This window comes from Drosophila teissieri, chromosome 2R (assembly GCF_016746235.2).
Source record: "Drosophila teissieri strain GT53w chromosome 2R, Prin_Dtei_1.1, whole genome shotgun sequence".
NCBI lineage: Eukaryota > Metazoa > Arthropoda > Insecta > Diptera > Drosophilidae > Drosophila > Drosophila teissieri.
Genome location: NC_053030.1, coordinates 5,218,590 through 5,242,219, shown reverse-complemented (window position 1 = coordinate 5,242,219; position 23,630 = coordinate 5,218,590). Strand labels below are relative to the sequence as shown.

Genomic DNA, 23,630 nt, shown 5'->3' with positions numbered 1-23,630 from the left:
TTCTTCCTGTTTAGTGGAGCGTGATCTTGAAATGGAAATCGCTTTTCGGGGAGGATGTACATATGTATGTACATATGTGGGTGGAGGTAATCGAGGCGGATCTAGACTGTTTTCCAAAAGTATTGTTTCAAAACTTGTCTATGGAAATGATGTGGTCTACTTGTGGATATTAATTGCCATATCTATGGATTCCATAAACATATTTATATGATTTGATAGTGGACTTGAGAATATTGAGTGCAGTCATGGCCAAACAGCATCCTAAAAGAATGAAGCCCTAAAAGAGTCTTACTCAAATATTGGGAGAGAACCATTTTAAATATACCTAAGGAATTAGTGTATCTACGTAAACAGAATTATAGATAATAGGATAACATATCAAATTTATTTGTTTTTCACTCTTTGTGCAGTGTTTGGACCGAAAGGGAACTTGACCATGACCATGCAGCATGCCGAGCAATCAACCTAATTGAGCTGCCCCAATGGCCAACTTCTGCCACCGAGTACTCCTCACTCTCAATCCCCTTTTGACCCCCCCTTTGACCCGCTTTCCACTTTTCCACACCGTTCGATATGGGAATAAACCCGTACCCGTACCCATACCCATACCCATATCCAATCCCAATCGAAATTCCGATTTCGATTCCAAGCCAAACCCCAACCGTTCTAAATCAAAAGACAAACGTCGACAAATGACCTGGCGCAGTGAATAAATGAATAGCAGCAAGTCGGCTGTATGTACTCGGTAATGAATGTATTCGGTAACAATTCATTAAGCAAATAGAAATGTGCGCTAAACGCATTAAGAGATTAGCACACATCCAGCAGGAGAACAACAATGTCTCCGGGCAGAAAGTACATACATGGGAATACCCATCGATGAGCCGACCGGGAACTGGCCGGCGTAATGACCCTCATTTGCTGGGTGCTAGTCGGTCGGCGGCCCTTTCGCTCTGGCCAAATTTAATTGCTGGCCCAAAGGAGACTTTTCACATGCGGTTAGCAGCACTCGAATTGGACTTGGTGTGTGAAAAGGTGAATTCACGGTTGCTTCTGGCTTGTTAAGTGCTCATTGTTTCGCCAACAATGTTGACACATGCCCCTTTGAAAAGCACCCACATGTGGTGGGAAATTATGTGATGTTACGTGATTTGCTGACTGCCAATGTCTCGATGGCGAATGCAAAGCGGAAGTTGCCAGTTGAAAGTCACTCAAGTGCAATTTCGGCTTTTGAAATTGCAGATTTTGGCTGTTGGGGTCGGCTGGTGGTTAACGCTGGATTTTGTTTCTGAAAAGGATATTGTTATCTGGATCCAAGAGATAAAGAGTTAAAAATAGATAAAATAGTAAAGGGTTGCTTGGTTTTGGTTTTCTTTAACTGATATAGCTACAGTGTACTTAAAAACTTTCTATTATAAATATCACATGTATCACTTTAATTCTCAGTTCTTTGGAAATTTGATATTTCCCTTTTGCGTACAAACCCGTACAATTCCCAATCAGTTTTCCGGTCAACCTGGTGAGGATGTGACCCACATCGAATCCCTAACTGCAAGCGACCAAACATCACGTTCCGTCTTCCTTACTGGTTCCTTTTGTCGGGCTCCAATTGCCGGTATCCTTTCCACCAAGTCCCTTCTTGTTGCACCGCCTTCCGTATCCTTTGCATTGTCCGCTGGCCATGTGATAAACGTTTATGATTATTTTTATGTTTCATCCGTTGGGGTCGAGACTCAAGACTTTGGCTTGCCAATTTGACGCTGATATATACAGGGACTTGATTTAGTTTAAATAGCGCTGAGGGAAAAAGTGGAAGTACACTATTGCACTCAGAAAAAACAGCCTTCTGAAAATGAATCAAAATTAAATGTGCACGGACATTTTGTATCTTACGATTTGATTAGTCAATGTTTGGAACTATATAAACCCCATCCTCATTATATCGAAATTTAATTAAAGGCAGCCCTTTTTTAAATGACTAAAACTAGTATTCTGTATACTAGTATTATCTAACTTACAGCATCACCATACAACTTTCAGTGCACAAACATCTCTCAGAAAGTGCAATTTATGTCCTTGGGGGAAGGGCGGCACACAGAGAAAAAAGAATCTCACACGTGACTGCAGTGAACGTGGCTTTCGCCACCCAACGCCGCCCACATGTGTGAACAAATATTTTTTAGAGGGTGTCCGCCCTTCATGCGGGTCCTTGCTGGTGTCCTTTTCCCGGCTCTCTGCTGCGATGGTGTCCAGCCCCGGCTACGTGTCATTCGAGCTATCTGGTCGAGCGAATCTTTGGGAGCAAGGGACCATTTCCATAATCGCTGGTTAAACAAGGCCGCTCACACATGCCTGGTCAAGCTGACCGCAGTTTACGCCCGGGGTTTTACGGCCCAGAGCCCTCTGGTGATGCGCCTAAGTCCTGGTCACACCACCGTCCCTTTGTGGACCCGGTTTGAGTTATGCTTTTACATATTTTTATTCACTTAACACAAAAAGGGGTGCAGGGGCGAGAATAAACACATATCTGGGTGGGAAGGTGGCCGGCTTAATCAAATTATGGCTTATCTCTCGAATGGTGTCGACTTGGCGGAGGTCAAAACGCAAATAGCCATAAACATGTAGATTAAATCCCCATTGACCAGGTCCAGTGACCATCACCCACGAGGATGCCGGTTTGACCTTGTTTCTTCCGGCAGTTTTATTGGGTATAAACTCCTTAATAGTGACCACAATGTAGCATATATTTGCATACTACTATGCCAGTAATCCCCTGGATCCTGGTAATTAAAAGTATAGTATTATGGATTGTTTATCAACGGCAACGATGTGAAATATGATGCAAAAATATTTGATCAACAAAATAACTGGGATTTTATTAGGAATATTTTGTAGCATACTTATTGGAGTCGGCTCAAATTTAACCTTGGAGAGCAGAGTTTTACAATGTTACAGCGTTTCAAGATTGCAGACCCAAATTTAAATATTATTTTAGTCTGTAAGCTTTAATATTTCCTTAAATAAAATCTAGACTATTTTGCCTAAAACCTCAAAAAATTAAACACCTGAATCAGAACACAAGAGTAAACCATTTACGGAACCATTCAAGACAGGACTTTAACATTGCTTTCTAATGTACCCCAAAATGAGGCACAAAAAATCCATAAATATCGACTTGAAATCATTGAAGCAATCGATGCAGAAAGACCAAGAAGCAGTCAAGGAACCGGCATCATTTCATGCTCAATTCAAATGTTGTTCAATCCCATTCAAACAATTTGTATCGTAGTTTTATTACCACAATAAAACGGATTAAGCAGTTCGCCCTTCCTTGACAAGTCGAAGCAAAAAGGGATACAATGAAGTCAGAACCGAGAAAAGAGGGCGTGCCCTGCTAGTCGTGTGTGTTCCTTTTAAATTGGTTGAATTTCCGCACGAATTAAATTTTTTCGTGCCAAGTTAAGGAGCGAAGAATATTTCACGGTTGGGCAGACTGACGTCTGGAGGGCAGGGAATATTATAGAGTCCTTTCCGGAATATTTCACACTTCGCCCGTACAAATCAGCGACACGTGGCAAGTGCCATATAATTTATAATGGGGAAAAACGGGCGAGGAGACTCCAAAAACTTTGGTGGGTGTCGAATTTGATACGCGCAATCTGGTAAAGAATTTTTCAACATTCTTCACCGGCGGAAACTTTAAACTCTTCGTCGCTCGCTTTCTGTGTGCGACTTTCCACTGAAGCGGCCAGTTCATTTGGCTTAAATTGTATTATCCCCATTCTCCATCAAATAGAAAATTAATATTTCCCTTTGTGTAATTTTAAAGAATATTTTTGCAATTTTCTTCAATCTCATTCAAAGAAAGCGGTTTCGTCAACCATTGCCATGGCTTTTACGCTGGACCTGCTCCTTTCAACTTACCAAACCTTTCTTGGAGGTCCCTCGGTAGCCCTCTATCCGTACATATGTCTGATTCATATCTAAATCTATTACAATTCATATTTGTATGCCAAGCACACAGAGAACCACCCTTTCCTTCTAAAAATTTGTATTTGGCTCAAGGAAAAGACACCACGCTTCACTGGGATACGTTTTTATGGATGGTTCTAGTTTAATTGATATTGTTAACAATATTTCTAGTCTTAGAAGGCATTCGGAATGAATTGTGTCTTGAGACAGTAAGGAAAAAACCCTATAATATTTGTATGATAAGTTGGTACTTAAAGCTAATGCTTTCTTTTATATCGGTGATTCTTTTGATGTACAAGGTTTTCCCATCGAAAACTCCAAGGTCCTTACTTCGCCGATACATTTTCCACTGTAACAGTGTGGCATGGGTTAAGTCAAGTGTTAAAGAGTTTTTGACAGACATCTTCGTCTGGTTTCCGTACGCCTTGAGTCGCAATTTCTTTTTTGTGCTGCTACCCCTTTTATGAGCTCGTTTTTCCGAATCGCTGTTTCTGCTTAGCCTAATATCCAAATAAACATACTTTATCCGCTTTTGCCGTCGAATTTATGGTTTCCTAAACGCCACCCCGCCCGCCGCTGGACTTCCTAAATGGAAATATGAGATGGCAGTGGTGGCTGCGATTTTGATAAGGGTCCCCAGTTTCCCAAGGAAAACCCAATGAATCTATTTTCTCAATTGCTCGACAGCTGGTAAAGTTTATTGGGTGGCGCGATAAGACAAAGGAGGAACTTTCTTTGAAGTTTTTACGCTTGTGACATGTGGTTTCCTGCGGCTTCTTTCACCACGAGTATGGGATGTGCATTGCCAATTGCAATTAAAACAATGTTACAAGGTCACCGCTTTTTTGCGCAGATAACAGAAATATGCAAAAAGTGGCGCCGCTAACGAAATTGCACATTTTGCACATGTGCCGAATTGCAGCGCTATGTTGTATAGTATACCAACATGGTTAATACATACATATGTATATGTATGCTTGTGCACATACATTTGTGGAATGCAATTGGAATCGGTGACAACATAATGCCACATTCACCCCACCCCACTCCGCCACAATGCAGGCGACAATGGCACCGGGAAAGCTCCACTTTCCAGCGGATCCTCTTCTTTGCGCAGGCCCAAAACTGGAAATGAGTTACGTGGTGTCCTTCTGGGGCGGGGAATCCCTCCCTTTAAGTGTCTGCATGTGTGTGTGGTGTGTCTGTGTCTTTAGCAATGGTGGCCGCTGTTTAGGTGTGAAACCTGCAGGAGGAGGGCGTTCGTTATACTGTTAGTGTGAGTGAGAGAGCGCTGGCCGAAGAGAAAGAGAGAGCAATGACTAAATAGGAATTAACCGCAACAACAACAAATTTTGGAGCAAGCGCATAATTCATATTTCGCAAGTAACGCCCACGCCCACAGTGCGTCTGTGTGGGAGCCCACTCAAGGGTGTGTATGTGTGTGCAGGTGATTTTCAATTATTCTTGGTGAATTACTACACAAATACAGGTGTAGTTATGCGCATAATGATGGATTTAAATAACTAAAAAGCGTTCTATACATTTGACCATACGTCTTAAATATAATGCATTTCCTTTAAGATATGTTATAAACTATCTACCTCATACCTTAAGGGTTTAAAGAACAGTGACATTTTCAATGGTATCCATTACCGATTGGTCCTAGTACCCATGACCTTCTGTTTTTTAGCTCTAACCAAAAGCAACAGATTAGAAAACTTTCCAATGAAGGCATTTTAAACATTTAATCATTATAATTTAAGAGAAGATATTTGACAGCCCCAATGTAATCAATTAAAAGCGTTTTTTTTTTACATTAACCTAGAAGTTGTAAAAAGGGTTATGGTCAAGAAAATGCTGCACTTAGACAAATGGCTACTTTATATGCTGTTTTCATAGCCAAACACTCATAGGCAGGGCAGGGAACTACACGAAATGCTCGAAATTATTTCCCTTACGAAGCCAGGAAATAAAGACATCATTAGAAAATCATGTAGTGCATTAGTCGAGCTGTCGTCGCCACACCCCCAACCAGGACCTAGGATCCCCGGCCACTCCGGGGGCAGCCGCAATTGCCATTATGTTGAACACGCAAGTCAATTGATGCAATTTGTCCGACCGGCTGGAGAAGTAAGGAGAGGAGAGTGCTCATTCGGATTGGGACTGGGATTGCGATTTGGGTTGGGCCAGGGGCAATCCCCAGTGACAATGTGACATGCCGTAACAGGTTCACGGTCTGACGAATAGTGGGTGGTGCCCTGCGGGGTGCAGGGCCGCAATCCGTGCAAGTGGGCTGGAGGGGTGAAACCGACCGCCTGCGCTCATCAACAGTTAGCAGCTTCTGCTGGTGATTTAAGGGTTGCCAGCCAGCCGGCTCGCCCTAAATGAATTGCGGCGATTTATTGCGGTAATACTCATTTAGCGGACCAGCCCCGAGGGGAAAGAACGAGAAGAGCGACAACGTGAATGGCCACGGAATCAGACTAACAGATACCCAGTACCAAGTATACCTTCCATCCTTAAGGTAAAGTAATTTCAAGTTGAAGGACTAATCCTCGGTTCATTTCTTTTAACTTTTCTATTTTATATAGGTAAATGGTGTTAAATGTATCTGTGTAATTTAAAATTCAGGTTTAATTTATTAAAATATAAGACTTCTTGAAATCTAACAGTTAGAATCACACGCAGCATTCATAAATCTCCCCTGGTACATCACTCCCCTACCTATCAGTACAGGGTATGGAAACCGAGTCGAGTCGAGTCAAGTCGAGTCGAGTTGAGTGCAAACAATGCGCACAATAAAAATAAATCTCTCCGGAACAAGTGTGTGTTTTGTTACACCCGTGGGAAGTCCGGGCGAGAAGTTGTCAATTACTTGCGAATCGATCTGGCCAAGCTCTGTTTTGGCATTCATGTCACCGCCAGGTAAGCAGGATCCCTCGAATAATCGCCCTAATTGGCCGCTTCTAGAGGAGATGGGAATGGCGGGATAGTACGTGATACGCATTTGCACCTTCTAGGCAATTAATAAGCCAATTTCACCAAATCGGCGGCCACGTAAATCAGCATTATGTCGGGGCAATGAAAATGAGCTCTAAATTCAATTACGGGTCTTGTCTTCTTCATTTTCCTAAGTCGCTTTTCATTTCCGCATAAATCAAGAGTCTTGGGCCGCCTGCTCCTCAGATGCCAAATTACCCGGGTCTCGAGATGTCTTAGTAGATGCTAAGCGGCTTTGGCGCTCATAACTCACCCGGACACTTTGTCACATTATGCATTTAAATTTACTGTGTAATTTATGGGTGGATTTGTCGACCTTCCCGCCTGCGGTGTCTGTTAATTAGAAAATCAGTTCAGAACAGGACTTACAGGGGTACAATTTCGCAAGGAAAGCAGTAAAAATGATAAAACATTTACTGACGTTAAGAAAACTAGAACTACATATAATAATATGCAATACAATATCAAAAAAATGTTTACAATTGCCTTGTAATCAAGACACTAACAATTAAACTCACACTCACATTTTTATATAAATTGCTATTTGAAAAACAAGAGCCTAAAACACAACAATTGCTTAAGATGTTACCTTGCTAAGCTATACCTCTTAGACAATATTAGTTCCCCATCCCTTGAAAACTATTTTTAGCATTACTGATATAACCCCCAATCTCAATGCGTGGGAGTAATCTTTTCTCTGCCATGATACGTGGGAGGTACTCATTAATTACACTCCTAATGGTTACTTCCGCTGGGCCACATAATAGTATAATTAATCGATATTAAATGAACAGCAGCAGGACAATAAACGCAGGAAGCCAGCCACAAAAGGTTAAATTAAACGAAGTAATTGTTACACAGCCCCAGCCGTTGAAAGTCGACCCCCTCTGGCAGTTTGCGAAGTCCTGTGGAGGGTTGTCCTGACTGGGTCCTTTACAATGCATAATAAACAGTCGAGCGGGCACGGAGCAAACAGAAGTGGGGAACAAAGCTCGTTGAGATTTTGATTTTTAAGCGGCACGTCGGGGGTGGATGTGCAGGCTGGTTGTGACTCAAAAGACAAGGCTGTAAAGCGCACAATGTCACACGGCAGGTGGCGATGAGCATTGGAAGAGTGGGTGGTTGTCTCAGTACGCAAAGTGATTTAAATGTATTTCTAATGGGATGAAATTATATACTGTCTGAGCTACCACAAGCTCTCTTCAACTCTATTCTCATTCCTACTCCGATTTGCGGTTGTTGGGGGCCCACATAAATATGCATGAATTTGCGCTTTTGATGTGCTAACCATAAAAAACGGATACCCTAAAAGGGGCACCTTCATCTTAAGCTAAGTGCCTACTAACTTTAACTTAAACTGTAAATTTTTAATTAAAATTTGTCCCATAAAATAATAATTAATGCTCTTCGGAGCCACCGTCTTGATAATTTGATGGCCAGCTAAAGCCGCTTAAAATAATTTTAAAACACCAATTTGTGACTGCCCTATTTCTGGGGTAACATTAAGCATCTTATCAGAGCTTAGCAGCTGGGGTCACCAACCGTCCAGCTACGGAATGTGATTACAGCTTTTGGCGCTCAGGATGAAATGTCAGCGGGCTCAGGTGTCCGTTTGGCAGGGGCATATTTGACTCCAAACTCCGAATTGCGGGACCATAGGTATAGCGATGCAGATGCTTTGAACGAGCTCTAAACTCATCTTCTGACCCAGGAAAACTGATAATTTCGTGAACCAAGTGAGGTTCGGAAACATAGAAGTCATCGCCTAAGGAAAATAATCATTTCAGATTCTAACTTGGGTATTAAAATGAATATTCCTAGAACATACCAGGTAAGACGAAAACCATAGAGCCGTGGCAGTTATAGCCAACCGGCAAGTATAAGGTAGTGCCCAATACGCTGCGCTTAATGGCAAACTCCAACAGACTTTGGTACTCCTTAATTCCCATCAACCGGGACAATTCGTAGACCTGTGGCGGCATGAACCAAACATTGCCCAAGCTACCCTGACGAAGCAGTTCAAAAGGTGACAACCACTATGTAAATAAATAATTTGGTTATACTGAAAATCGGGCTTAAAGGGTTAGCCTCACCAGCGTTTCCTTGACCTCGGATGGTTCTTCCAGTAGTTCGGGTAGCTTGTCGACAAAAGCCATGAAGAACACGGTTTCATGCCTACATAATGCAATAAAAACTATATTACGAACAAGAAGTTTAGCGTACTACACTTAAGATCATTTTGTGACCCCATACCAACCCTTTGCGTATGAATCCCGGACTCGCCCAAGCAGACCACTCATGCAGCGCCCACAAATCTGGAACAACCTTTAGCTCGCGACAGAGGGATAGGAACTCAGTGGGCTTGTTGTGCACCCTTCGCTGCCACGACTCCAGGTCTGAGACATGCTGAGCGCAAGATACCGCACTGAAATCCAGCTGTCTCCGGCTCCGGCAAAGCAGCAGACCCACCTCCTCAAAGCATTCCCTCACGGCGGTTAGTCGCAGTGTAATCTCTCTAAAAAGACAAAGGTCATAGATTAACTCCCAGTGTGAAAGAGTTTAGCGCAACCTTTGGACTTACCGAGCCCAAATGCGGGAACGCTCGAAGAACCGATCGTAGCAGCCAGTGCCCTGGGGCGCCAGAATGGCAGGACGATCGTCGCGGGTGAGAACCAGGCGGCGTAGTGCCTCTTTTGGAACACCAAACTCCTCGAAGTACTGTAGCCATGCTACGCTTTCATCCGCTTCGGAGTCCAGGAGGCCACCGGGAAACACTGTCTGATTGACCACCATAGCCGTGGCATCACTGCGCTTAAGCATAAGCACCTGAAAGGTGAGGATTATGGTTACTTATGGTCCACTTCTGGAAATGACCTTTTCTCTTTCCTTGTAGTCTTCGCTAATGCCAGCATTTCTGGACACCAGGATAACACTGGCCGAGGTGCGCCACTTGGTAGGAAAAGCAGCCTTGCTCATGTCTGCAGATACCTTGCAAAGTGATTAGCTAAACTTTAATTTTACCTATATACAAATGAAAACAAAATCAAAAGGTTAATGTGTTCCCTCCAATCAGCTGACTGGTCGATAGGCACGATACCGACTCCTGTGGTACAAAATGATCGATAGTCGCCTAATCAAAGCGCTGAATATTTAACGTTTGAATTCGTGCGAATTTCAAACTTTACCTTTTTAGCGAGATTACGATTCAGAAGCAAGCAAGAAGAACAAAAAACCCAAATAGATAGTTCCATTCCACACGTGTTCGCAAACATATTTAAGCTCTGCCCTTGGACAAGAAAAGACACTTGCAATTGGTGTTTCCAGTCGAGAGCAACTTGCAGTTGAAATGAAAGTACTGATCACGTTCTTCTTTCTGGGCGTCTGCCTCTGTTGCATCCAAGCGGATGAGAGTATTGCTGATCTCCTGAAGGACAATGCGAAGGGCGTAGAGGCAGCCAATGTGCTTTTGACCAGGATTGCTCAAGTAAGCGAGCAGACCCAGGTCGGCTTGGCGGAGCAAAAGGAGGCACTGAAAGTCCTGACGCTCGTGGAGAAGCTGCTAGCAAAGCTGACTGTCGCTCTGGATGTTGGCTCCCGCAATCTGGTTGCTACCCTCGAAAACATCTCCCGGCAGGGGGAAGAATACGGCAATAGAACGGAGGCAGAACTCCTGGCAGTGGTCCGCCTGCAGGAGGGCACCAAGGAGATACTCAATGTGCTGGAGGCCAAAATGGATGCCTATCAGAGGCATGTGCTCCACAGTTCCCGCAATATTGACAGCAGCATCGACGGTCTGGCGAAACTTATTACTAGGACGGTGTTGCCACAATTAAATGGCCTGAAGTGTACCTTCGATAGCTTGGAGACGTCCCAAATCAACGTGGAGGTGGAGCTGAAGAATTTGGCTGGAGTCAAGGAGCTCAGTGAGAACTCCAACCTAAAGCTGGACGTGCTGGAACAGCAATTAAAACAACTTAATCGCACTCAGGAGCAGCGCCTGGACATCCTAATCGATGCAGTGAAGCATCTGCAGCCTCACAGTTCCTGGAAAGTGGAGGCTGTCCTCCGCGAACTGATCATATCGCAGAAACGCATCGAGCTGGGTTTGGAAGAGTGCAGCCGTCACCAGCCCCATTCGGAATATGGACATGATGGCCCCCAGGAGTCCTATCAGCCCACTTACGGAGCTGAGGTCCCAGAGCCGCAGCATACTCATCCCAAGCCCAAGCAAGTGGATCTAGAACAGGTATGGAGCATCAACGAAGAACCCAAGCACGGTAAGTTGTCCTCATTGGCTTCAAATTAGGACCACAAATTAATTTCTTGCCATTTATAGGAGAACACTCTGAATATAACAAAGCTGCCGCCTATGCCCAGTCCCCCGAGCTAAAAAAGAACTATCAGAGCTCCAGTGCCGTGTCCTGGCGGCAGTCGGTGCCCTGGGATTACGTCTCACCATATCAGTCCGCCCCAGTTCACCACCACCAGCCATGGAACCCAGCTGCTGCCCACGGTCCCAACTCCATTGCCAAGCCGAAGCCATGTCCCAAGAAAGAGCTCCCCACTCCGGCATCCTATGTTCCATTGCCACATGACCAGCCTGAGTCCTTCAAACTTCCTGTGGATTATGATCCCAATCCTAACCACGAGCAATCCCATAAGCTCCATCATGAAACCCAGTCTTACAATCAGGAAATCTACAAGCCACAGCCCATCCAGGCAGGAGAGTCTTTCAGAATTTGGTATGGAGACAGTTCCATCCCTCAAGGATACTAAAAATTTAAGAAAAGAAATAACTAGAACACCCATTGTTACCATGACCGATCCAACTTTTCAAAACATTTAACAAAAACTTTTATTGGAATTTAGATTCACAACTAGTTGTTTCACAATTTTGTTGTTTTCATAAATAAATAAAAACTCAAAAGAAATCAGCACTTTAAATTATTCTTAACAGGGAATTAATAAATATCTTTATAAAAAGGATATAATTACATAGAAATCATACGCATCATTGCATAACATCGTATGCGTACTTTGATTTTTCTGACACTTTTCTCAAAACCGAAACCAAACCGTTTTTCGGCATTGAAAACCAATCTAAACTACAAAAGTGGTAAGCTGTTTTGTTTTGTTATATGCAAATGATACATAAAAAAGTCCTTTAGCTATTAAGATAACAAGACAACAACAAACGATGTTAATTGTTTAAGAACGGATAGTAGCAATTTTTGAAATTATTTGAATATGGATAGCAAAGGATCCAAATTTATTAATATTTACCCGAGAAATATAACGGTTTTTTGGCCGTATTTGAAAAACCATTTATGTTTAATAAATATAGTACTGCCTTCCAAAACTGAAAGAAGATGTAGACAAATTCAGCTTTTACAAAATGACCTTAGCCGTTCGCTATCTTGAATTTCTGCATGGTTTTAGAGATATTCTTGGTGAACGGAAGCATATCTGAAAACATATGTTTCGTTATCACTACTTTCGTAGACCTATTTTCTGAATGAATTCGATCAAGAGGCAACTGGGGCACGTTTTTCAGTGTTATTATTACTACCGTAACACACAAAAAACCAGGTCAATCTGTTCTGTTTAGAAACAAAGAAGAATTTCAAAACGTGACAATCTCTGGATTTTCCTTAACTTTTGCAAAATGTCGATGAACCAGTAATTATTTAGAATGACAACATATAACATAGTTCGCTGTAGTATATTTGGAGCCATAAGATAGTGTCAAAACAATTGTTTGCGACTATCTTCTTAGCTGCACCATATAGTGTAGTAGGGAAATTCTCGTAAACACACAATTATAGATTGGAGCAGCATTTGCAGCTGCACCCACCGCAGTGGGTGGTTGGCGAACTGATAGAACTTAACCCAGTCTAAGACACGTTTTGGACCTTAAGTTGGGCTACTTAAGTTGCGGTTTAGATCGAGAAAAGACACACAGCGGTGAGCGGCCATCAGAGAAACACCATGAGAGTGCAACTGACTTTGCTAACGATATGCATTTTCCTATGCTCTGCTGCAGCAGAGGATCTGGACTTAGTCCATGAGATCCGCAGTGAAGTGGAGGAGCTTATCAAAGGTACTGAAGAGCTGAACCATGGACTGCAAAAAGTGAAAGACGTGCAGAAGGGCATTGAAGAGAAGTTCAAGCATCAGCGCGACGAGATCGAACTTATTGCAGGATTGGAGGTTGCTATAGCCAAGCTGGAAACAAACGTTCAAAGCAGCTTCCAAGCCACGGCCACCGGAGTAGGAAATTTGACAGCCATTGTTAACGCAATCCAGAGCCAAAATGAAAACTCTATTAAGAATCTCACTAAAGTGGAGCTGGACATCAGGAGAGCCCTGGGGCAAGTGGCTGCCAATCAAAACAAATACGAGCAGAACCTTAATGAGGTGGCCTTATCCGTCACCTCGCATCTGGCGGAGATTCAGCAGGTACTATCGCAGGCCGTCATAGGCGAACTCATCAGCTTGGACAACAAGGCGAAGGTCCTTCAGGAGCAGCAACGCAACATCGTGGGTCAAGTAGGATATCTGGGCGAACTAAAGGCCCTGGCAGATCGTGCCAATCGCAAAGTCAATCAATTGGAGTGGGGTCTGGTCATTCTTAACCGCACTCAGTCCGAAAGCCTCAACAGCATCGAGCACACTGTCAATGGAGTGCAAGTGGCCACCTCCCAGGTTGATCATAAACTTGGTGCCCTACTGAACAACCAGAAGAACATTGAACGGTCATTAAATGGCTGCAAGCACAAAAATCCGTCACACCAGAAGCCCCACGAGATCTGGACTCACCCAGCACACGCACCTATTAACCAGTAAGTTTGTAATCCCTACTTTTTGGTGTACTTTAAAACCATCTAATCTTTTTAAGGCCAAAACCAGAGGGAAATCAAGGATACGAAAGCAGCTATGCCTCCCAAGATGAGGCTGAATTCCTTTACAAACTCTGGTATGGAAAAGGACAGCAGCATTAATACGATAACAGACAGATTTCGTATACCATATTTAAAAATTTCTTGATTTGTTGATTCCTAAAAATATATTAGAGCAAAGTCGATTAGACTCACATAAGTGTATGCTAAACCGTTCTCTAACACAATGTAATAAACAAAAATAATTAAACAAAAATTAACTTCATAATTCGTATATAATTAAAAGGGTGATGTCCAATTATTATTATTACTAATCGGACAACTTATAAACCTAAGTAAATGCACATGACATAAAGGAGACTGCCTTGTCCTCTATAATTTGCATGGATCCAGTGGATGAACCTGACCATCATCCCGGTTAAAGTTAATTATCAGCTGGGACTGGTGCTGGTTCCAGTGCTCCGATCGATGTAGTTTAGCTTTCGCCTGAAAACGGAATTCCTCGACTGATAAACCGGTTTCAATTTTATCGTTGCTTGCATCCGGATCGGCGGGATAAGCTTCATCTCCTGGCAAGAGTTGCACAATTCCATTTTTACACTTGTACAATACAGGATGGATCAGCTGAATGCCTTTGACCTCACGCTCTGCTGCAAATTGACGCAGATTATCTAAGGAAGAGAAGTTTAGGCAGCGCGAAAGTTCATAGAATTGTGGAGGCGGCAGACAGAGTTCTTTCCTTAGGCTCGCTTGAAGATAATCCAATGGGGAGCGCCACTACAAGAATATACATAAATGATAGTTCATTTAATGCAACTTTCGGTTTTCGAGTAACGTTCTGGTTCCGTATAATAACCGCCCCACCTACCGCACAATCCTTGACCTCATTGGGTTCGATGTGAACACTGGGTTCCTGTTCCAGGGGAGTCATAAAGAAAGCCGTCTCGAAGCGCTTCTTAAACGTGGACGGAGTGCGCCAGACGGACCACTCGTGAAGTGACCAAACATCCGGTAGTACATCAAGCTGCTTACAGAGCTCCAGGAATTGGCTGGCATTGTTGTGGACGATGTGCTGCCAGTGGGCGCGATCAAACTGGTCATAAAACCTTCCATAACCGCTAGTGGACGTCAACGATTTGCTGTCCCTGCACAGCAGGATGCCCAACTCCTCGAAGGTTTCCCGTATGGCAGTTAGACGCAGTGCTAGGGAACTGTTAGGTGCGAAAAGTTAGTTACAGGACATACTTTCTAAAAATCTATTTTAGTTTCTTACGGATTAAGCGATTCCTTATCTGCCTTGGTGTGGAAAATATCCGGACGCGGCCCTCTTACGTGCTCCATGTTCCGCAGCTTGGAGGCACTGATCTCGTTTCGCTGAAAGTGATCCAACCAGGCAGGCGAACTGTCCGAGGCATCGCACACTCCGCCAGGAAACACCGATGACTCCGGCATGAATGTGGACTTCTGCGTTCGTGTAAGAAGAAGGGCCTATTCGAAGAATTCATAACGTCAAAGTGGTTAAGTTATGTTAAAGTTCAACTGAAACTCACATTGTAATCACACGACGTGGCCTTATCAACATGGTTCTTAGCCAGAAGGATTAAACTTGAGGAGGAGCGAATTTTGGGCAAAAGCTTCGACATGTTTAGGTAACACAGCGATATCGATAGAGTGGGCGGAAATATCGATTGCTCACCAGCTGATTTTGTTAACACTTATCAAATACCCAGCACCTGTTGAATGATGTATGATGGGTATGATGTTTCAATTCTGGTTTTAATTGAAATTCTTAATTTTGTTAAAGAAATTTATGGTAGTTATGGTAAAAATCTAGAAAACCATTACAAGATTTATAGAAATTTTTATTTTAATTTAAATTCTTACTTCTGTTAAAAAAATAAAATGTTATGGTAACAATTCAGTAAACCATTTCAAGATTTATAGAGATTGTTCACTTTTATTGAAAGGTTTTTTATATGTCTTCATTGAAGTCAACTAAATATATAATATTTCAGGGGTATCTCAGGGTCGAGTTGCTTAACTAATGCGTTAAAACATTTACAACAACAAGTGCAACAGCACTTATTGCTTTGAGACTTAAGATCAAAGGTTTGAAAAAGTGGATCGCGGAATTAAATGGCACTGGATTCTTACTATGACGAATACGAAACCTGGAACTTATAGGTCTTCGGCTAGCCTTATAATAGCCGCGAAAGAGGATTCTTTAGAGGACTACGACTACAGAGTATGTTAAGTATATATGTACATATAAGTTCTAAGCATATGATGAGTGCTTGTTTTTTGATAAAGTTATTATTGATCAAACGAACTGAAGGAACTTCCTATGCATCGAACCATTGCGTTTTTCCTGGCGGTGTCTTCGATTCCGTAGAGGATCTATCTGCGAAATGGATAACTTTTCTTAAATCCTTTGGAGTGACCGATGAACAATTGAAAATGTGTAGTCACAATCAGGATTCTCCAAGGCCGGAGTTTCTGTCTGGTGGCGACCATTTTTCAAAGGACATCGCACTGCGACTGACTGCGCTCAGGGAAACCTTTGAAGAAGTGGGCATCTTGATTTGCACCGAACAGGAACACTTACGAAAATGGGATTCTAAATCAGGTTATCCTAGAACCTTTCTTCTCGAGCCAAACGCACGCTCCCAATGGCAACATCGGGTTCATAATGATGCCTCACAGTTCCTTGAACTCTTCAGGCATCATAAAGTCATTCCCAATATCTGGTCTCTTCAGGAATGGTCCATTTGGAGGACAGCTGCCACTGCCAATCGGAAATATGACACTGTTTATTACATCACCATGTTGGATGAGCACACCAAGAATATAAATCTGCTTCTGGAACCGCATGAGGTGGCTTCAGCCCACTGGATTAGTCCGACCGAAGCTTGGTCGAGCTCCCAGAAAGGCATAATTTGGCTCCCGTTCATGCTGCTCTATGACATCGCTCGTCTGATGAACCTATGTAGTTTTAAGGAGCTTTTCAATTTTTCCCGCCGAAGGAGTTACAAGGGATCCACAATGGTGCAGCCCGTTTACTATCGCTGCGATGACTGCATGTTTGGAGTTCTTCCTGGTGATGAGCTCTATCCCGAGGATCCAGGCGCTTGTACACAGACAATTGTCTTGTCGGGATCGGTAGAGGACATTCATCGAAAGGCCAGGCAATACAATCGCTATATCATCTACGACTTCCACAAAGTCGTACTGGCTTCTAATGTACCGCCCAGCGATGGACATCTGCCACTGCAGTCACTCGTTAATAACAAGCTAGCCAAGTTGTAGTTAAAGAATATAGTTTTAATAGAAAAATATATATCTATTCTTTTGCGCTACAACAAGTTACTACTATCGAACTCGGCCTGTATGGTGCGGCAAGCGTGGCACAGCCCATCCTGCATTTCCAGTCGCTTCTTGGCCAAGCCCTCGAGGTCTTTTCCGATTTTGTTCAGGCTCACGCCGGCCTCAGAAACTGACCTGGAGTACTCGATAGCCAGCAGAGTGTCGGATAGTTCGGAATCCAGGGCAGATCGACAGTGAACACAAGAGGCCTGCTCTGGATTGGAATTGACGGCTATTTTGTCGCCAGTTCGGAACACGGTGGATACTGTGGAGGCGTAGTTCTGCTGCAGATTGGCCACAAAGGCTGATGTAAGGTTCTGTAAGCTGGCTGTCTGTCCACGCTCCATCCCATAATGTGAGCCGTTTTGGAACAGTGGTTTTAGTCGCTGTGCATGTATGTAAAATTTAATCTCCTGCTCGCTTAGGTCCTTAAGGGGTCGCAGTAGCTTAACATCTCCAGACAGCCGATCGTCGAGGAGAGCCACATCCAAGGCGGCACTGGCGCCACGACCTAGCGCTATTGCAGTCAGCAGCTGGGTGGCTAAGTCCACACTTATATTAGATTCAAAGACGTGAGTACATTGCAGACTCTGGGCCACCGAGCAGATAAGGTTCTTGCGCTGTTGCTGGAGGTAATCCTGGCGTGCTGTCAGACTTTGCAGTTTCTGGACCTTGTAGATAAGCTCGTTGTTTGCTTTGAGCGAAGGTCTATAATCCTTGATGCGCTGCAGGGAGCACCCTTGTCCCAGTTCAATCACATAGAATTCGAAAGGTGCGTATTGTATTGATACACTTAGCAGATCTTCCAAACCCACAGGATCGCGGTCTTGCACATGCTGCTCCTCCACGTAGACCACATGTACATTGCAATGGAGTCTTTTGAATGTGTTCTGCGTTTGTGCGAAGTGTAACATGTCGAGCAGCACGAGCGATTTTGCCGAGCCGTCCAGGACAAGGAGCACCTCTGCGTTTCTTGGCAGAATCTTGGCTGCTCCCAGAGCTGCCCGAAACTTGTGCCTCGCATACGCCAGAAAGCATTCACGGCACTCCGCTTCCCGGAAGTTAAGTTTGTAGAGCTCGTTGGAGTTTACATCGCATTTGCTGCAATTTCCTGGGCTGAGAACGATTCCCAATGGTAGAGCTTCCACGACCATGGCATGGGCGGCGCCCTCGTCACCAAAATCATCTTCACCAATGCTGCACATGGTAATAATTTACGTCTAATACAAAAAAATAGAATTTCGCAGATAAGCAAAACTACCAGGGATGAATACGATTTGAAATGTATTGAAACAAATCAACCAAATTCTAGCCAAATTCTGAAGCTTTATAGAGAGTATAACTAAGCCATAAATAATTATAAATGCCAACGTTTTCCTATTAAATAAATACAAAATAATTTATAAAATAAATTTCCTGGACATCAACGCAAACATTAAACATATTGATAATTTACAATTCTTATATTCTCGTTTTGTAGCTAAGTAATAGCTGATTGCTGTCATCACTAGGTCATTCGGTGAGGCTATCGATATACATTGTAAAATATCGACTACGCAGCCTAGACTCGTCCAAAGCAACCTTGCAACAGGAAAAGTGCAGTGAAAATTACAAAAATAGCTGTTTAAACTACAATTTGTTGTACAAATCATATAATTAAGTTATATTTAAGGCTTCAGGTACGTGAGTTTGGAGTTTGTGTGGAAAAAAGGGTTCGAAAAACCCACGAAATTTGGGCGCAAAAAACTGGGTGCTGCTAATACGTATGTATGTGAGTGCTGTGTGCTTGTACGTGCTGTGTGGCTGTGTGTGTGCGTCGTGCTCGTACGCAAGCAAAAAGTATCGGGTAGCAAAATCGAGAAACTTTCTTATTGACGATAGCAGATGGGGAAAGAAGAAGCAGCTGCTCAGCGCTTACATTTAATTGAAAGAGAAGAAAAAGGTTAGGCAAAAAGTGGAATAAACGCTGAAATTCTATTTCAGAGATTAAAAGCAGAAGGAAAGACGGTAACAGGAAGTTAGAAGTTCACCCAAATTCCCGCAGCATAGTTGCCCGAGCGACAGAGGTCATCTTAAAAATAATTTTCGGGCGTGTGTGCCCCCCGAGCACGATAAACCCCCCACCCAGATTAGCGCAGACCAACGCAAGAAGCCCCCAATCAAAAAACAACAGCAACCAGTAGGAACAACCCGCCTTAGCATGATTCTGGAGAATTCGGATAAGCTCAAGGATTGGCTGAGCGTGGTCTTGGAGCCACTGTAAGTCCTTGCAAGCCGCTCTTTCTTATCTATCCCTCAACTAACCCACCCCATTTACAGCTGCGATGCGGACTCCTCGGCCTTGGCGCGCTATGTCATCGCGCTGCTTAAGAAGGACAAATCGGATAAAGACCTGAAGCGGATCATGATTGAGCAGCTCGATGTTTTCCTATCCGAGGAGACGACGCGTTTTGTGGAACGCCTTTTCGATGCCATTGCCAGCGAGGAATACCTGACGGTCCCTGCTGCTCCCCTGATAACGGCCTCCAGTGCATCCACCGCTGAGCTGGAACTCGACCAGGAACTGGCCCTGGCCATTGATGGGGCCCAGGACGACATCGAAGCGGTGTTGGCTGCCGATTCCCCTCCACCGCCTCATAAAGATAATGTGATAAACCCCGATGGCAATCAGGTGAAGTTAGAGCAGGCCAGTCTAGATGCCAGGGAAGCCGAGGCCCTAGCTTTTATCAGTCAGGAAGCCGGTATTGCCATGCACGCCTCTACAGATGCAAAGCCATCCTTTGATGTAAGTTTATTTGGTCTCTCGTTGTAGCTTTTTGTTAACGTAATATATTTATCCAGCAGCACAAAACCAAAGACTCTCACAATCAACAGTCCGCCTCAAACTACCAACACCATCATGTGCGCAGTGCCAGCCCACCGGGCAGAAGCAGCGGCGTCAGCGGTAGTGGAGGAAGTGGTCCTGGCGGAGCGGGTCTTGCGGCGGGCTATGCTGACAAGGAAAACCAGCCGCGCGACAGTCGACGGCGGCGTGCTTCACTACGATCCCGTTCCCGCTCCCGTTCGCGTTCTAACGAGCGCACTTTTCGGCGGTCCAGGTCACGCGACCGACGGGTGAATGAACGCGAGAAAACTCAACGCCAGTTCCGTAACAAATCTCCGCCAGGCTCTCAGGCCGACAATCGCCATCATGGTCGGCGCAACTTTGATCGCCGACGCATTGGAGGTAACGCAGAAGATCGTAATCGATTTGGAAACAATAAGAGCCGGCGCTCTCACAGTCGGTCAATGTCACCGGAACGAAACGCACGGCGCAACCAGAATTCCCCAGACCGAGTACAAGCAGCCCAAGCTAACCAAACTCCCGCACCAGTGGCGGCGCCAGCACCCGTACAGCATCCGGCTTCCCATCCTCGTCAGCGCTGCCGGGACTTCGACGAGAAGGGCTACTGTGTCAGGGGTGAAACATGTCCTTGGGACCACGGCATCAATCCGGTAGTGTTCGAGGGTATCAACAACTCGGCCCTCATGATGTCAATGCGTGAATACAATCCGGATGCGCCTGAAATATGGGCGAGGGGTGGAGGTCCGCCACCAGGAGCTGGTCAGGGACCTGTGCCTCCGCCATCGCAACCCGGACAAACTACGATCAACCCCTTCAGCGGTAATGTTCGACCAAGTACGTTGATGAGCGGCTCTGGGCCCAATCCGATGGGCGTTCCCAATCCCGCTGACTATGCGCGCAATCCGGGCGCTCCTCCGCAGGCTGCCATGATGCCATTCCCTTTCAACCCAACTGCGGTGACCACTCCGTTACAGAGGCAACTGATACCTATTCCCGTAGTTGATGGCGCTCCCACGGGTGGCGTTGCTGAGGTTGGAAAGCGACGTTTCGAACTGGAGGATACAGTGGCTATTGCCGATGTGCCCACGAAACGAAAGGTGCCGATCAACAGTCGACTTGGCCCGCGGGTCAATCCCAACATGCAGCAGCATAACAGTTCGCTGGAGCTGAGGAAGGTACCACGCGGACTAAACACCATCGCTCATTTGAACAACCACTTTGCGAAGTTCGGCAAGATTGTTAACATTCAGGTTTCGTACGAAGGCGATCCAGAGGCAGCTATTGTGACTTTCTCCACACATGCTGAAGCAAATGTGGCCTACAGAAGCACGGAGGCGGTGCTAAACAACCGATTTATAAAGGTCTTCTGGCACAACGACAGCAGCGGGGCTGATGTGGGTCAGATGAACCAAATGGTGGGTGGTGGAGGAGGCGGTGGGCGAAAGAACGCCAGCCAGTACCATCTGCATAACGTTCCGGCAGTGCCAACACCCAATGCTGATAGTGCGAAGATCAGCAATGCCAATCCTCTGACTGAGGCGGGAGCTGGTAATATTGGCACCCCTGCGACAGAACAAGCCAACACAGCGGCTCCAGCATCAATGCGTCTTAAGTTAAATACAGCGATAGCTGGCAGCTTAGCTGGAGGAGCAGCTGGTTCGGGAGCACCGGGATCAGGTCGCCCCTTGAACCCCGCTGCCAATGCCGCTAGCATACGCAAAAAGCAAGAGGAGCAGCAGAAAGCAGTTCACCAATTGGCTAACGGCCTGCGCAAACGCAAACAAGAATTGCTCCAGAACTATATGAAGCAGATGAAGACTGCCCTAGAACTGGTGGAGCGAATGGACCAGCAGGATCCCCAGAGGGCCCCTACTCTGCAGACAATAAAGGTGCTGCAGATGACAATCGACAAACTACGAAAGGAAATCCAGGCCGACCAAGATCAGTTGCAAGCGCAAATCCAGCAACAACAGCAGCAGCAACAGCCCCCCGTCAAGAAGACCAAGGAGCAGCAAAAGAAGGAATTGCTTGACATGGAGCTAGAGCTAATCGCCCAGCAACAAGAGGGTAACGACACTACAGCCATACAGAAGCGATTGGAGGAGTTACAACGCAATCTAGGTGTTGGCCCAGCTGCGAGTAACAAGTCTCCACACTATGCAGCTGCTTCCGGGGCACCCGGTGGCGGTGCAGGACGTAAGCGTCCGAATCTGCCGGAGGGACCCACGCGCGTTGATAGGCGACCAAAGGCTATTGTGGTCACTGGCTTTGCGGCCGAAGAGGCAGACTTTGTCCTGGGGCACTTTAAGGTAAGCTTTATGCCTAGTTCTGGAGATTGAGTTGCAATGAACATGTAACTAAAAGTATTTTTGTCTTTTCACAGAACTTTGGCGAGATTTCTAAGCATGATGTAGACCGTGAGATTCCACAGTTAATACTCTCATACGCAACCCGTCTCAATGCCGAACAGGCTGTACTCCGGGGCAAAATGTACAAAGACAAGCGTCTGCAGGTAAGTGAATGACAAAGGCTGCTGTCCGAAGACGGCAGTATATTAACATTTTATGCACCCATAGATTTCGTGGGCTCCCGTGGTAACACCCGCACCAGCTCCAATGGCCGCCCCTGTTGAAAAGTCTGCTGGCCAAGGTGCCATGCCCGTTAGCCTAGAAAACCCCAAACAATTAATCCAGTCCGTCAGTGAGAGCGAGAGTCTGTTAGGCAGCGACACGCTGCCAGAGCTGCGTCTGGAAGATGAGGAGGAGGACGAGGAGTCCGAGGATCGATCCTGGCGACGTTGATGCATCGCCCTGCGCTGCTGAGGCGGCCGGAAAAGCTCCGTGTGGCTCATAAGTGTTAGGAAACCCTTAACATGTATTTGTTGTTATTCTATATCTAACTGCTGAGTGTGTGTCAGTGCTGGGAATGAAAGAGCACTTTGCACACTTCAATTAAACGCTCTAAATATTACTAATATTTTATTGAACATAAGTTATGAATCGCCTAAAAATACGAATGAGTTTAGCTAAGCCTAAGTCCGTAATTACAACACTGAAACTACAAATTCAACAGCGAAATGCAACCAAACTCCAAGGCTCGATGCGAAATAGCGCGAGACAAAACATTGGTTAAACATCGCAAACTACCTTTGTATTTACACATTTTTCACTCTATCCTTTTCTAATATACAAATATATATACGCAGATATATAATTGTTAAGATTTTATGTTGAGTTAAAACGATAAAAAAAAAGAACAAAAAAAATTGCAAAGAAAAAATCCCCAAAAACAAGCGCAATGAAAGTCAAAAAAAGAAAAAAATCGTAGCAACGTGAATGCTAAACAGCATGTTATATAGAGAGATATAATAAATAAAATAGTTTCGTATTTCAGGAGAAACAATGTCTATTTTTGCTTGAAGGAGGGTGGCAATTATAATTATAGATTTAAAAGGATTTATATATTGTGGGTGTTACTTTTATATTCATTATTTTCAAAAGACGCGCCTCTTTTTCGCTGTTACCAGCTGGAAAGCAGCAGCGCTGCCAGGA

The 23,630-nt window shown here is 44.6% G+C and overlaps 7 protein-coding genes across 12 annotated transcripts; 4 read left to right on the top strand and 3 right to left on the bottom strand.

Moving 5' to 3' along the window:
- Positions 1 to 8,324: 8,324 nt before the first annotated feature.
- LOC122612286 (nucleoside diphosphate-linked moiety X motif 19) lies at positions 8,325 to 10,056 on the bottom strand. 4 transcript variants are annotated; one of them, XM_043785784.1, is made up of 6 exons: positions 9,859 to 10,041; positions 9,554 to 9,798; positions 9,230 to 9,487; positions 9,066 to 9,147; positions 8,801 to 9,008; positions 8,325 to 8,737 (listed from the first exon to the last, which is right to left on the bottom strand). In XM_043785784.1, the coding sequence occupies exons 1-6, from the start codon at positions 9,946 to 9,948 to the stop codon at positions 8,535 to 8,537; spliced, it is 1,086 nt and encodes a 361-aa protein (XP_043641719.1). In that variant the 5' UTR covers positions 9,949 to 10,041; the 3' UTR covers positions 8,325 to 8,534. The 4 variants fall into 4 exon arrangements, 2 of the variants coding, with proteins under 2 accessions (XP_043641719.1, XP_043641720.1); XR_006325605.1 differs by having other exon boundaries at positions 8,596 to 8,737; positions 9,070 to 9,147; positions 9,859 to 10,056; XR_006325606.1 differs by lacking the exon at positions 8,325 to 8,737 and having other exon boundaries at positions 8,991 to 9,008; positions 9,066 to 9,166; positions 9,859 to 10,056.
- Positions 10,057 to 10,269: 213 nt separating this feature from the next.
- On the top strand, positions 10,270 to 11,903 carry LOC122612285. Its single transcript, XM_043785783.1, has 2 exons — positions 10,270 to 11,249; positions 11,309 to 11,903. Exons 1-2 carry the CDS (start codon positions 10,319 to 10,321, stop codon positions 11,746 to 11,748), a joined length of 1,371 nt encoding a protein of 456 aa, XP_043641718.1. The 5' UTR covers positions 10,270 to 10,318; the 3' UTR covers positions 11,749 to 11,903.
- Positions 11,904 to 12,918: 1,015 nt separating this feature from the next.
- On the top strand, positions 12,919 to 14,054 carry LOC122613288. The gene is made up of 2 exons (XM_043787392.1): positions 12,919 to 13,814; positions 13,871 to 14,054. The coding sequence occupies exons 1-2, from the start codon at positions 12,961 to 12,963 to the stop codon at positions 13,971 to 13,973; spliced, it is 957 nt and encodes a 318-aa protein (XP_043643327.1). The 5' UTR covers positions 12,919 to 12,960; the 3' UTR covers positions 13,974 to 14,054.
- A 73-nt stretch (positions 14,055 to 14,127) lies between these two features.
- LOC122613287 (nucleoside diphosphate-linked moiety X motif 19) lies at positions 14,128 to 15,566 on the bottom strand. Its single transcript, XM_043787391.1, has 4 exons — positions 15,422 to 15,566; positions 15,145 to 15,359; positions 14,740 to 15,082; positions 14,128 to 14,648 (listed from the first exon to the last, which is right to left on the bottom strand). Exons 1-4 carry the CDS (start codon positions 15,512 to 15,514, stop codon positions 14,244 to 14,246), a joined length of 1,056 nt encoding a protein of 351 aa, XP_043643326.1. The 5' UTR covers positions 15,515 to 15,566; the 3' UTR covers positions 14,128 to 14,243.
- A 358-nt stretch (positions 15,567 to 15,924) lies between these two features.
- LOC122613029 (nucleoside diphosphate-linked moiety X motif 19) lies at positions 15,925 to 17,196 on the top strand. Of its 2 annotated transcripts, none has more exons than XM_043786988.1 (2): positions 15,925 to 16,116; positions 16,182 to 17,196. In XM_043786988.1, the coding sequence occupies exons 1-2, from the start codon at positions 16,027 to 16,029 to the stop codon at positions 17,175 to 17,177; spliced, it is 1,086 nt and encodes a 361-aa protein (XP_043642923.1). In that variant the 5' UTR covers positions 15,925 to 16,026; the 3' UTR covers positions 17,178 to 17,196. The 2 variants fall into 2 exon arrangements, with proteins under 2 accessions (XP_043642923.1, XP_043642924.1); XM_043786989.1 differs by having other exon boundaries at positions 16,022 to 16,116; positions 16,207 to 17,195.
- LOC122613028 (cytoplasmic tRNA 2-thiolation protein 2) lies at positions 17,172 to 18,510 on the bottom strand. Its single transcript, XM_043786987.1, has one exon. It carries the CDS (start codon positions 18,437 to 18,439, stop codon positions 17,225 to 17,227), a length of 1,215 nt encoding a protein of 404 aa, XP_043642922.1. The 5' UTR covers positions 18,440 to 18,510; the 3' UTR covers positions 17,172 to 17,224.
- A 273-nt stretch (positions 18,511 to 18,783) lies between these two features.
- LOC122612174 (zinc finger protein swm) lies at positions 18,784 to 23,053 on the top strand. Of its 2 annotated transcripts, none has more exons than XM_043785615.1 (6): positions 18,784 to 18,913; positions 19,218 to 19,493; positions 19,554 to 20,019; positions 20,079 to 22,388; positions 22,463 to 22,591; positions 22,656 to 23,053. In XM_043785615.1, the coding sequence occupies exons 2-6, from the start codon at positions 19,435 to 19,437 to the stop codon at positions 22,878 to 22,880; spliced, it is 3,189 nt and encodes a 1,062-aa protein (XP_043641550.1). In that variant the 5' UTR covers positions 18,784 to 18,913; positions 19,218 to 19,434; the 3' UTR covers positions 22,881 to 23,053. The 2 variants fall into 2 exon arrangements, with proteins under 2 accessions (XP_043641550.1, XP_043641549.1); XM_043785614.1 differs by having other exon boundaries at positions 20,076 to 22,388.
- Positions 23,054 to 23,630: the final 577 nt, after the last annotated feature.